Source organism: Erinaceus europaeus, chromosome 11, assembly GCF_950295315.1.
Source record: "Erinaceus europaeus chromosome 11, mEriEur2.1, whole genome shotgun sequence".
NCBI classification, from domain to species: domain Eukaryota; kingdom Metazoa; phylum Chordata; class Mammalia; order Eulipotyphla; family Erinaceidae; genus Erinaceus; species Erinaceus europaeus.
Genome location: NC_080172.1, coordinates 98,270,041 through 98,284,393, shown reverse-complemented (window position 1 = coordinate 98,284,393; position 14,353 = coordinate 98,270,041). Strand labels below are relative to the sequence as shown.

At 39.0% G+C, this 14,353-nt stretch overlaps 1 protein-coding gene across 2 annotated transcripts in view; it reads right to left on the bottom strand.

The window, feature by feature from the left end:
- Window positions 1-6,422: 6,422 nt before the first annotated feature.
- The window catches only part of DNAJB4 (DnaJ heat shock protein family (Hsp40) member B4), a 43,780-nt gene continuing 35,849 nt past the window's right edge, over window positions 6,423-14,353 (bottom strand). For both annotated transcript variants that reach the window (XM_060202227.1, XM_007534213.3), the window contains exons 2-3: window positions 9,247-9,815; window positions 6,423-7,586 (exon numbers count right to left, since the gene is read on the bottom strand). In XM_060202227.1, coding sequence (XP_060058210.1) covers window positions 7,353-7,586; window positions 9,247-9,681 — 669 coding nt within the window. In that variant the 5' untranslated portion in view covers window positions 9,682-9,815 and the 3' untranslated portion in view covers window positions 6,423-7,352. The remainder of the gene's footprint in view (window positions 7,587-9,246; window positions 9,816-14,353) is intronic.

The following is a 14,353-nucleotide window of genomic DNA, read 5'->3' as shown; positions in this document are numbered from 1 at the left end:
GGGGGGCAAGGATGGGGTGGCAATTCATAAACAATAGAAAGAATGGCAAAGGGGGGGAAAATGGCCACCAGGAGCAATGGACTCATCACGCAGGTACTGAGCCCCAGTGATAACCATTGAGGAAATCTTAAAAAAAAAAAAAAAAAAAAAAAAAAGGAGGAGGAGGAGGAGAAGGAGAAGGAGAAGGAGAAGAAGGAGGAGGAGAAGAAGGAGGAGAAGAAGAAGAAGGAGAAGAAAGAAGAAGAAGAAGAAGAAGAAGAAGAAGAAGAAGAAGAAGAAGAAGAAGAAGAAGGAGAAGGAGAAGAAGAAGAAGAAGAAGAAGAAGAAGAAGAAGAAGAAGAAGAAGAAGAAGAAGAAGAAGAAGAAGAAGAAGAAGAAGAAGAAGAAGAAGAAGAAGAAAGAAGAAGAAGAAGAAGAAGAAGAAGAAAGAAGAAGAGGAAGATGAGGAGGAGGAGGGGGAGGGGTGGGGAGGGGGAGGAGGAGAAAGGAGTCAGGCGGTAGCACAGCAGGTTAAGCACACGTGGTGCAAAGCGCAAGGACCAGCATTCCGGTTCGTCCCAGCTCCCCACCTGCAGGGGAGTCGCTTCACAGGGAAGCAGGTCTGCAAGCGTCTTTCGCTCCCCCTCTCTGTCTTCCCCCTCCTCTCTCCATTTCTCTCTGTCCTGTCCAACAACGATGACAATAATAACTACAATAATAAAAAAAGGGCAACAAAAGGGAATAAATAAATATTAAAGAAACTTAAAAAAAGAAGAAGAATCGGGCATATAGCATAATGATTATGAAAAGAGACTCTCATGACTGAGGCTCCAAAGTCCCAGGTTTAATCCTCCGCATCACTATAAGCCAGAGTTGATCAGTTCTCTGGTAAAAAATAAAATAAAATAAAATAAAATGGAAAGCCTGATGACAACAATAACAATCCTGAAAACAGGCATTAAGGAGACATCACAGAAGTGGTATGCCATACTTCTATGACTAGATCCCAAAGGTCATAGGTTCCCAGCACAACCATATGCCAAAGGTGAGCAGTGCTCTCTAGCATATCTCCCTCTCTCTCTCCCTCATAAGCATAAGTACTTGGAAAAAACCTGAAAATAGCAGTAATTAGTATGTCTTTGATGACTCAGAAATGGACACATATAATTATTTAAACACAAAATTGTAGGTAGAGTAGAACAAATGTTATCAATGGAAAGAGTTATCTAAATAAATGTGTGTGGTTTGGGAAGTGGCGCTGGACTCTCAAGTATGAGGTCCCAAGTTCAGTCCCTGGCAGCACATGTACCAGAGTAATGTCTGGTTCTTTCTCTCTCGTATCTTTCTCACCAATAAATAAAATCTTAAAAATAAATGTGTTAATATAGAATACCGGACCATATTCTTTTTAAATTTTTTTAATATTTATTTTCCCTTTTTTGTTGCCCTGGTTATTATTTTTTTTATTGTTGTTGTAGTTATTGTTGATGACGTCGTTGTTAGATAGGACAGAGAGAAATGGAGAGAGGATGGGAAGACAGAGAGGGGGAGAAAAAGATAGACACTTGCAGACTTGCTTCACCACCTGTGAAGCGACTCCCCTGCAGGTGGGGAGCCAGAGGGCTGGGGATCCTTATTATGGTCCTTGAGCTTTGCGCCACCTGCGCTTAACCCGCTGCACTACCGCCTGACTCCCAACAGACCATTTTCTTAAATTTGAACCTATTATATATCGTGAGTGATTTTTAAATTATTTATTTATTTTCCCTTTTGTTGCCCTTGTTTTTTATTGTTGTAGTTATTATTGTTGTTATTATTGTTGTCGTTGTTGGATAGGACAGAGAGAAATGGAGAGAGGAGGGGGAGACAGAGAGAAGGAGAGAAAGATAGAAACCTGCAGACCTGCTTCACCGCCTGTGAAGCGACTCCCCTACAGGTGGGAAGCCGGGGGCTGGAACCAGAATCCTTATGCCGGTCCTTGTGCTTTGCGCCACGTGCGCTTAACCTGCTGCGCTACCGCCCAACTCCCGCATTAGTGATTAAAAAAAAAAAAAAAAATTGTCACTGACAAATGGAAATAGCTTCTCTAAGAAAAATAAATCCTATATATAAGAAAATCTAGAGTAATTGTTATTGCAAATTAAAAATACTATGTGGAGGGGTGGGTGGTGACACCCCTAGTTGAACGCATATGTTATAATGAGCAAGGACCAAGGTTCAAGCCCCAAGTCTCCACCTGCAGGGGGAAAGCTTAGCAAATGGTAAAGCAGGGCTGCAGGTGTCTTTCTCCCTCCCTCTCTCTCTCTCTTTCCCTACCCTCTCAGTTTCTGGCTGTCTCTATCCAATAAATAGATAAAAAATAAAAATAAACAGTAAAAGAGAAAGAGCCAGGTGGTGTGGTGCACCTGGTTGAGCACACATGTAATTAATGCCCAAGGACCTGGGTTCGAGCCTCTGGTCCCTGCATGCAGGAAGAAAGTTTTGCAAGTAATGAAGCAGGGCTGCAGGTCTCAGTCTGTCTCTCTCTCTCTATCACTCCCTTCTCTCTCAATTTCTGTGTCTCTATTCAGTAAATAATTTTTTAAAAAAAGGTTAAAAAAAAAGTACTACCAAACATGTTCAAAGTATTAACATGCAATTTAAATGCTTATTATGTGTAGTGACTAATTTAACTGGGCTAAAGGATGCTAGGTAGCAGGTAAAACATGAACTCTGGGTGTGTCTGAGCATGGCTCAACTTTGATTAATTTATAGTTGTGGCAGGAATTGACCTGGCACCTCAGAGCCTCAGGCATTCCTTTCTTTTCTTTATTTCTTTCTTTCTTTCTTTCTTTTTTTTTTTTTAGATAGAGACAGAAAAGGAGAAAAAGAAATCACTGCATACAAAACCTGGCTTGGTGGTCTGGGAGGTGGTGCAATGGATAAGGTGTTGGGACTCTCAAGCATGATGTCCTGAGATATATATATAATTGTTTCCCCTTTTGATGCCCTTGTTTTTTATTGTTGTTGTAGTTATTATTGCTGTTGATGCTGTCGTTGTTAGATAAGACAGAGAGAAATGGAGAGAGGAGGGGAAGACAAGAGAGGGGGAGAGACAGACACCTGCAGACCTGCTTCACCACCTGAGAAGCGACTCCCCTGCAGTTGGGGAGCCGGGGGCTTGAACCGGGATCCTCACGCCTGTCCTTGTGCTTTGCGCCACCTGAGCTTAACCTGCTGCGCCACCGCCCAGCTGCCAGAGGTCCTGAGTTCTATCCCCAGCAGCACATGTGCCAGAGTAATGCTTGGTTTTTTCTCTTCTACTCCTATTTTTCTCATTAATAAATAAATAAATAAATAAAGTTAAGAAAAAAAAGCTGATAAATAAATTATTTAAAAAAATAAAATAAAAAGGGAGAGAGAAAGAGACACCTGCAGCACAAAAAAAAAAAAAGAAAGAAAAAAAAGCTGACTTGGTCCTAGGTGAGCAACAAGCTATCCAAAGAAGCTATTTTACCAACCTCACATTCTAATTTTATTTTAAAGATTTGTGAATTTATAATGAGATAGTCAATAGTCAGAGGAGGCCAGAGCTTATTATGCTCAGCTTTGGCACAGATGTCAAAGATTGAACTTTTGTCCTCTGAGGACTCAGGCATGCAAGTTAATGCTCTAACAGGCTGAGCTATCTCCCCAGTCCTCCAATTTTACTTTAAAGATTTATTTACTATTTCAGAGCACCCCTCCAGTACATGCAGTACTGAACCCAGGGCCTCACTATGCAAGGCCTGCACTCTACCTACTAAGCTATTTCCCCAACTGCTCAATTATTAAAATTGGGAATGGGGGGTCGGTAGTGCACCAAGTTAAATGCACACACTGCAAAACGCAAGAACCGACTCACCAGGTCACCCATACTATTTTTTAATTCTCTTTTATCTTTATTTATTGGATAGAGACTGCTAGAAATCGAGAGGGGAGGAGCAGGAGGAGAGGAGAGAGGCAGAGACACACCTGAAGCCCTGCTTCACCACTCACAAAGCTTTCCCCCTACAGGTGGGGACCTGGGGCTCGAACCAGGCACTCAACCAGGTGCACCCCCACCTACCCATACTATTTTTATTTTCTTATATCTATCTTACTACTTTATTTAATGGGATAGACATTGAGAGAGGAAGATACAGAAAGGAAGAAAGCAAGAAATCACAACATAGCTCTGCTCTGGTTTATGATGGTGCTGGAGATTGAACCTGGCACCTCAGAACCTCAAGCACAAGAGTTATTTGCATGACCATTATGTTGTCTCTCCAGGTCCTTTTATACTGTTTCTATGTCGTTTATATACCAATGCAACTTAATTCCACTATTAGAATAATTCTATAGTTAAAGAAATACAAAATCATATCTATTGAATCTACATAAAAATCCTTTTATTTAATGTGGAAGAAAATGCTTAAGCAAGAAAATTGCAATAAATGACAGTGGGTTTAAAATAGAAACCACACCCACCACTGTGATGTTTTTCAGCTTTAATCCTGTGGGGAAATTTCCACACTGTTCATGCTTCCCTAAGAAGTTTTAGCTGTCAGTCAGAGAAAAGAAAAGTTATCAAAGAATCATATACTAGTTAGATGGAAGAAGTATGATCAACTTAATTCTCTGGTATTTCCAAGCATTTCCCATCTGCATCTGAAGTATACTGTTACTCTCAGCAATTCCATTCTTAGGTATAGCCAAGAGAATTGAAGTGATATCCACAGAAGACTCACACAGAGGTCAAGAAGGTAGCTCAGTGAGAAAGCACAGGCTTTAATTGCATGAGGCCCTACAAGCACCAGAAGAAATGGAGTGATTCTCTGGGCTGTCTCTGTCTGTTTCTCCCTCCCTCCCTCTCTCACTCTCATACAAACTCTTTAAAAAAATTTTTTTTAACATGTACAAGAATGTTCACAGCAATATTATTTACAATAACCCAAAGGTGAAAATGACCTAAATCAACTAATGAGTAAGTGGACAAAGGTGGTCTGTCCATACAAATATATATTATTCAAAATAATGAAATACTGGCTCATTATATGTGAGTGAACCTTGAAGACTTTATGCTAAGTGAGAGAAGATACATTGTTTGATGCCATTTATATGAAATATACAAAGCCAGATAATAGGTAAGTGTTTGCAGGAGCCAGCACAATGAAGATGACTTTTTTTTTTTGCCTCCAGGGTTATTGCTGGGGCTCGGTGGTGCAATCCACTGCTCCTGGAGGCTATCTTTTCCCTTTTTTGTTGCCCTTGTTGTTTACCATTGTTGTGGTTATTGTTGTTGTTATTGTTGCTGGATAGGGCAGAGAGAAATTAAGAGAAGAGGGAAAGACAGAGAGGGGAGAGAGAAAGATAGGACACTTGCAGATCTGCTTCACCGCCTGCACGTGGGGAGCTGGGGCTGGAACCAGGATCCTTACACCTACCTGTCTTTGCGCTTCGCATCATGTGTGCCTAACTCTGTTGCGCTACCACTTGACCCCCGAAGATGACTTCTTATAACTATTGGGGATGATGAAATTGTTCTTGGATGAGAAAAGTGGTGATGGCTGCACAATTCTGTAACTGTAGTAAAACCACTTAATGTACTTTTAAGGGTAAACTTCATAGTATGTGCGGTATAGCTCAATAAAATTTTAAAGTATATGGTGATTACAACCTAAAGGTGGTAAGATCCAATAGATGATAGATAGATAGACAGATAGGTAGATAGACAGATAGATAGATAGGGATAGGGAGATAGACTAGATAGTCCTGAAAAATTTTTTTTCCACCAGGGTTTTTGCTGGGGCTTCACATCTGCACAATTCCACTACTACAGCTAAACCTTTTTTCTTTCTTTCCATCTTTTTAAGATACAGAGAGGCAGGAGGCGGGCAGTAGCACAGCGGGTTAAGCACACATGGCGCAAAGTACAAGGACTGGCCGAAGGACCCAGGTTCGAGCGCCCAGTTCCCCACCTGCAGGAGAGTCGCTTCACAGGCGGTGAAGCAGGTCTGCAGGTATCTGTCTTTCTCTCTCCCTCTATCTTCCCCTCATCTCTCCATTTCTCTCTGTCCTACCCAGAAAAAAAAAAAAAAGAGAGAGAGAGAGACAGAGAGGCATGAGCTAAGGGGCACCACAACATTGTTCCGTGGCTCATAAGACTTTCCTCTTTGAGTGGTGTTTCCATGTGCTGACTGGGGGTTCAAACCCAGGTCTTTTTGCTTGGTGAAGTCTTCACTCTACTGAGTGAGTTATCTCCCAGCCATGAAAATTATTTTTGTCCCAACAACTTTGTTTCAAAACATAGTCTCTCCACATTTGTAAGACAGAAAACAAAATTATTTTAAGTGTAAATATATTTTTAAAATAAAAATACCTAAGAAATGCAATCTATACATATAAGTAAAATATTTATATGCATAACAGTAGTAGCAACATCATTTATAAGCAGCAGTGTTTATTTTCCCATATTTTGGTTTAATGCCATAGTAGTAGTATATTATTTTTAGGGAAACTGTATAAGGTACATAGAGCATATGATGAGTATTTAGAGGAGACAGTAAGTCATTGGAAAATTAGTTCCAAGTAACAATATTTTCTTTAAAAACACATTTATCATTAAACAAATTATGTTAAACTATTAGATAATAAAATGTGCCTATAATTTACTAAGTCCAAGATATATAGTCAACTCACATAAAATTACATATGGTATTTAAAAATAGCCTATATCTAAAATAGCAGTAATTCAGGCAATTGGGATTTCCACAGGAGATAAATTGCCATTAATTTCCTTTTTATGAAGAAAAGTTCTCCCTTAAGAACATTACAACTATGCTATTAAGAAATGTAATGGCCTACTTAACAGATCAAAATGGCAAAACATATACGTTAAGGTATTCTTTTATGGGTACCTGCTCTATCGATGGTGATTTAAAGCTAGTTAACATTTTCAAATGACTTGTGTTTTTCTCTTCTAGAAATCCTTATCACTTTTATCATTAAGAATTTAAATTCCTATTATAAATGAGAACCAATTATATGGACAAATATATTAGAAGTACTTGGGTGGTCTAGTACTTTATTAGAAATGTATCTATGAATTCCACAAAAGTTTACATGTAAGCAAAATATCTTAAACATCTGGTTTGTTAAAAGTGAAATAAAATACAGTAAATGGTTTCCTCTTCACCTCTTAACTGTAAAAATCCCTTAACCTAGTTAGTTGACCCATCTCTAGTCATGCAATTTAATGAACCCTCAAAATAATTTACATGTCTTTATACAGAATTCACATCTACATCAGTAACTGCCAGTCCTTTTATATTTTCAGTGCCTTATTAAAATACAGATAACAAAAGTTTTTCATTCTATGAGGCAGGAAGATGTTTCCTAAGTACTTCTTTGGATGATGAAGATATAGTATCTGGGAAGGACACCTCAAATTCTATTAGAAGGTCACCACGTTGGTCAGGGTTTTTGGGAAACGGTAGCCCATATCCAATAATTCTCCTCCTCATTCCAGGTTTCACAATATCATTCACTGACATAGGTATGGTTCTTCCATCCATCGTTGGTACATTAACTGAGCAGCCACATAATGCCTAAATAAAGGACCAAATGAAATTAGCAAACTTAAAACTTAAAAGTCTAAATAAAAAAGTTATTAGGGTGGCCCAGGAGGTGGCACATTGAATAAAGCATTGGACTCAAGTCTGAGGTTCGGAGTTCTATCCCCAGCAGCATATGTACTAGAGTGATAGAGTGATGTCTGGTTCTCTCTCTCTCTCTCTCTCCTATCCCTCTAAGAAATTTTTTTTTAATTAAAGATATGAAGTATAAAGGATGTTACCACTAAAGCACAATTTTAACCTCCAAAAGAATATCAATTAGACTTCTCTCTGATACATATATGGATAGAAATCCAAGAACATGGGCCCAGGCAGTAGCACACTTGATTGAGCACACACTTTACAATGTGCAAAGGATGTAAGTTCAAGACCTCGCTCCCCACCTGCAGTGAGGGAAGTTTTACGACTGGTGAAGCAAGGCTGCAGATGTCTCTCTTTCTCTCTTCCTATCTCCTTTTCCCTCTCAATTTCTCTCTGTCCAAAGAAAGAAAGAAAGAAAATGGAAGGAAGGATAGAAGGAAGTGAAAGAAAGAAAGAAAGAGAGAAAGAGGAAAAGAAAAAGGAAGAAACAAATAAAATACCCTTTATCTTAAGTAAAAGAGTTTAGACTTTATAGTAGTTGTTACATTGAACCATTTAAGAATTTTAAACAGGGAACTGGCATGGCCCTATTTGCAGGATTTCAATGTAATTTGAGAAAAAGAAGCTAAAAATAGAACAAGGAAGAACTCATATATTTAAGGAATGCCCTTATAGTTTGTCCTTTAATATCTTTTCTGTTATTTATCCATATTGACAATCTTGAAGACAAAAAAATAAACTAGGACTAAGGAAATAAGATATAGCACCTATTTCATAAAGCATACTTATGGAAAAAGAGAAGTGCTAACCCAGTATTGAAACTCACAGTACACAATCCAACTAGCATTTAAAATTGGTATTAAGGGTTAGGGAGACAGTACAATGGTTATGTAAAGAGCCTTTCTTTTTATTTATTTATTTATTTATTTATTTTAATATTTATTTTATTTATTTATTCCCTTTTGTTGCCCTTGTTGTTTTATTGTTGTAGTTATTATTGTTGTTGTCGTTGTTGGATAGGACAGAGAGAAATGGAGAGAGGAGGGGAAGACAGAGAGGAGGAGAGAAAGATAGACACCTGCAGACCTGCTTCACCGCCTGTGAAGCGACTCCCCTGCAGGTGGGGAGCCGGGGTTCGAACCAGGATCCTTATGCCGGTCCTTGTGCTTTGCGCCACCTGCGCTTAACCCGTTGTGCTACAGCCCGACTCCCGTAAAGAGCCTTTCATGCCTGAGGCACTAAAGGTCCCAAATTCAGTCTCCCATCACCACCATAAGCCAAAGCTGAACAATCTTCTGGTAAAATAAATAAACAAAAATAAAATAAAATTGGCATTAAAACCGTTAGTACAAGTAACTAAACTTAGAAAGTATAATCTTACCATGAAAAAGGTGTAATAATGGTAGTACTACCTCAGTGGGTTCTTACTAAATTTTTTTTAAATGTGTGGTAAAAACTCAATAAAAAAAATACTAGTGGCTATATAGATAATTAGTCTTAAGATTAGCTGTATAATTGTTTGGTTTCAGAATCCTAAATCCTATTAACTTACCTCTCGTAAACTAATTTTTGCATTATAAATGATATTTGATCCATCTCTCTTAAATTTGGGGTGATCTTTATCTTTGATAATAAAAACAATGTCTGCTGGAATACTATTTGGTGTTTCATCTCCTTCCCTTGGAAAAGTAATTTTGGTGCCTTCTTTCCAGCCTTTTTTAATCTCAATGGTGAGAATTTTGTCCTCAGTTCTATAACTCCTTCCATCAGGATTTAACTTTTTTCGAGAAATCTTCATGCGTTTGGTACAGCCACTATATATTTCTTCAAGTGATACTCTAAGTTCATGAATCACTGGAGGATCTTGTTTGAGGCGAGATGGTCCCACAGAATTCCTGTCTCTTGGATATCCATTCATGCTGAATCCAAAGGCACTAAAAGGATCTCCATCTACTTCCATTTCTTCACCATCTCTACCACCACCCATCCGTCTTCCAAAGAAGATTTCAAATGGGTTGGAACCTCCAAAAAATGCAGCAAATGTGGCATGAGGATCACCATGAAAGGTGTACCGGAAGGTACCTCCTTGCCCATCAGTACCTCCTGCTCCTCCTTTCAGTCCTAAAATGAAAAGATAAGCATGATTAGGAAACAAAACTTTAACTTGCAAAACTTAAGATTACTAATAAATCTTGACCAACCCACCATCAAATTTACTAATATTGGCCCCCCAAATTCTATCACAGCTAAACATAGAACAGCTACATATTTTCTGGTGCTTCCGTTCTAAATTAAATGCTTTTTCTGGGGGCTGGGCAGTGGCGCACCCAGCAGAGTACACACATCACCTTTTTCATTCTTTTTATTGCGAACAGAAGGGGAGTGGGGACGAGAGGAGAGGGAAAGAGCAGAGGCGCTTTGGCGCTAGCCCCACCTCCTGCGGAGTTTCCTTTGTCATAGCTTCCCTGTGGTATCTGCTAAGGTGTGCACTCTACCAGGTCAGCTCCCAGTCGCAAGTTAATGTTTTTTACTTTCAAATTCTCCTCCCTAATTCCATCAATAATAATATCCTCATGAATCTTGTTCCACAAGTAAATGAGGTAATAAAAAGTCTCAAAGACTACTTGTCTCACTTGCTGAAGTACAATTAAGTTTTTTTTTATTTAATTTATTCCCTTTTGTTGCCCTTGTTGTTTTACTGTTGTAGTTATTATTGTTGTTGTCGTTGTTGTTGGATAGGACAGAGAGAAATGCAGAGAGGAGGGGAAGACAGAGAGGAGGAGAGAAAGATAGACACCTGCAGACCTGCTTCACCGCCTGTGAAGCGACTCCCCTGCAGGTGGGGAGCTGGGGTTCGAACCGGGATCCTTATGCCGATCCTTGTGCTTTGCGCCACCTGCGCTTAACCCGCTGCGCTACAGCCCGACTCCCACAATTAAGTTTTGAAAAGATGTCACCTGAAAGAGCTTTAGTGATCACTGAAAAGTATATAAACTAAAGATGTATTATAGTGAACGAGCACAATCAGTAATATAAAATATCATAGTCACACTGAATTTATTTTATATAATTGCTTATGTTTAAGAATTTAAAAGAGGGTTAAAGAATAGGAAAGCTATCAGTGGAGGGATTGGTATACGGAGGTCTGGTGGTGGGAATTGTGCGAAGTTGTACCCCTCTTCTCCTATGGTTTTGTCAATGTTTCATTTTTATAAATAAAAATTTTTTTAAAAAAGAATTAAAAATAGGGAGTTGGACGGTAGCGCAGCAGGTTAAGCTCACGTGGCACAAAGTGCGAGGACCGGCATAAGGATCCCGGTTCGAGCCCCCGGCTCTCCAGCTGCAGGGGAGTCGCTTCACAGGCGGTGAAGCAGGTCTGCAGGTGTCTCTCTTTCTCTCCCTCTCTGTCTTCCCCTTCTCTCTCCATTTCTCTCTGTCCTATCCAACAATGACGACAATTAAAAACGAGGGCTACAAAAGGGAATAAATAAATTAAAATTTTTTAAAAAGAATTAAAATGAAGGGGCCTGGTAGTGACAGAGTAGAGCATAGTTGTTACAATGCCTGAAGACCCAGGTTCCAGCCCCTGGTCCCCACCTGCAGGGGCTAAGTCTTACAAGTGGTGAAGCAGCACTGCAGGTGTCTCTCTTTCTATCTCACACTCTTCTTTCTCTCTCTCACTCTAATACAAAAATAATTTAAAAAATAATAATAATTAAATTAAAATCGAACTTTTAGCAGAAAGAGAAAAATTAATGACACCCTATGAAAAATGATTTTTTAAGACACTAGAACTTCCATCTTATCCTTGATGTAAAGTTGTGTAGCTAGGCATTCCATATGAAAGCATTAATTTCCATAACTTTTCAAAGGCAGAACTCAAACTCTTGACATGCAAGGCCTTTAAACTGGCTATTTCTGTTTAGAAACCAAGATAGTGACCCACTGACCTTTTGCTCTAAGACTCAACTAAGAAATATGCAGCTCACAAAAGATTACATATTTGACATTGAATTTTCCACTTGATACCAGAGAAAGAAGCTATTAAAACTCATAAAACAATAATGTAGCAATTTTTCAAGCAATCATTACTGTAACAGCAAAGTTTCTACATGAGCCGTATAGGCATTCTGACAAAGGAAACAAACAGGAACATAATCTAAAATTTATACAACCGAAGAATTCAAGTGATTCCAGTATGTTCAAAAAAGTTGAGTCAGTTGAAGGCAGGAAATATAGTTTATGCATTACTCATGTATACAAAACTGAAAATTCAGTGTTTTGAGTAAAAGGAATGAACTAATTTTTAGTCTCCTAAATTGAATTTTTAAAAGGTGTTTTGAGCGTCAGGGTGGAGAAAAGGCAGAAGCAAAATCATTATTAAACGTGATCTTACATGTAATTATATAAGACAATATAATAATAATAAACTCTATTGGTGCTGGGAGATAGTTCACCCAGTAGAGCGCACACCTTACTATATGTGAGATGCCAGGTTCAAGCCTCTGGTCCCAAATAAGAGCACCATGTACAAGAAGAAGTTTCACAAGGGGTAAAGCAAGTGTAGTATCTCTCCTTCTCTCTCTGCCTCTCTCTCTCTCTGCCTCTCTTCCTCTCTCGGTTTCTGTGACTGAAAGGGGTAAAGATGTGATAGCTGGAAGCAGTGGAAGCACTGCAAAGTCCTAGGAGAGAAAGGAAGAAAAGAAGGAAGAAAAGAAGGAAGAAAGGGAGGGAGGGAGGTCGGAAGGAAGGGAGGGAGGGAGGGAGAAAGGGAGGGAGGAAGGCGAAGAAAGGGAAGGCGAAAAAGAAGTCTACTGAGTGGGTCGGGCGGTGGCGCAGTGGGTTAAGCGCATGTGGCGCAAGGACCGGCGCAAGGATCCCGGTTCGAGCCCTTGGCTCCCCACCTGCAGGGGAGTCGCTTCACAGGCGGTGAAGCAGGTCTGCAGGTGTCTATCTTTCTCTCCCCCTCTCTGTCTTCCCCTCCTCTCTCCGTTTCTCTCTGTCCTATCCAACAACGACGACATCAACTACAACAACAATAAAAAAGACAACAAGGGCAACAAAAGGGGGGAAAAATGGCCTCCAGGAGCGGTGGATTCATGGTGCAGGCACCGAGCCCAGCAATGACCCTGGAGGAGGAAAAACAAAAAAAGTCTACCGGAAACACTCAGCATGTTTTCAAAAAGACTAAAGATTTAGTTTTGCATATTCTATTCTATTTCACTTCTTTTAAAAAGCACAGTCTGGGGGCGAAGGTAGATAGCATAATGGTTATGTAAAACAGACTCGCATACCTGAGGCTCTAAAGTCCCAGGTTCAATCCCCTGCACCACCATAAACCAGAGCTGAGCAGTGCTCTGGCTGAAAAAAAAAAAAAAGCAGCACAGTTTTCTACATTTACTAAGTCTCACCTAAGTTTAAATTTTTACCCCAGAATAAAAATCCAAATAGCGATATAGCCTTGCAGAATCAGAATGGCAAGCATGAAAAGAGCTTTTAACAGACAATATACCCACTTTTTAAAAAGAGAAATTAATTTTAATTAATTTTTAAAAATATTTTATTAATTTATTAATGAGAAAGATAGGAGGGAGAGAAAGAACCAGACATCACTCTGGTACATGTGCTGCCAGGGACTGAACTCAGGACCTCATAACTGAGAGTCTAGTGCCTTAGCCACTGCCCCACCTCCCAGACCACCAAACTTTTTTAAAAAATAAACATCATATATATATAACTGAGGCCTCACAAATACAGTTTCACCACTGAATCACTTTTTCATTCAGAGAGAGGGAAAGACACCACAGCACTCAAGATTTCTCCAGTGCCATGTCGTGGCTACAGCTCAAACCTAAGTCCCACACATGGCAATACAGGCACCCTACCCAGTGAACTATCTCTGTAGCCCTAGTAGCACAATCATAACCTCAAATGGTAAAAAAAAAAAAAAAAAAAAAGCTAGTGATATATTTTTCAAAGTGATAGGGCATGAGCAATGTGGCTAAACCAATGTTTAGATTATTATAATAATTTCATCTTTCATATCCTAGAAACATAATGTCAAAATTTAACAGTTCATAAATTAAACTGAGTAAATTAGTTTAGCCAACATAATCCTCTATAAAACAAAATTTGAATGTTTTGGGTATGTAACGGATTCATGAAAAATATTAATATTTTAAATTATTATTACATAGTGAGATTGCCTTTTCCCAAAACCTCTTACCTCCTCTGTCAAAAATAGTAACTCAATCAGGATTACAGAGTCCCAGAGAAGATTCATGTTATAACTGAAATGATATATATTTTAGCTGCCAAAGGCTTCCAATAGAGCTTTGAAGTTTTCCTAGGCTCTAAATAGCCAACTACAAAGCTCAGTAAAGACAAGATTGCTATAATGACTAATAAATGACATAAATCAGATGGCATAAGGTTTATGTCACTGCAATATAATATGATTATGCGATTATGTCTTACACTGCCAAGCACTTGAATGAGGCATGTCCTAACCTCTGCACTCAAAAGTATTACATGTTTGATTGCTTATAGACACTTTTAGTATTTACCTTGATTTTCTTTCCTACTCAGAACTTTTTCTAGATACTATCACTTCATATGATCAAGGAATATGCTATTTGCTTATGTTTTAGCAAGATAAC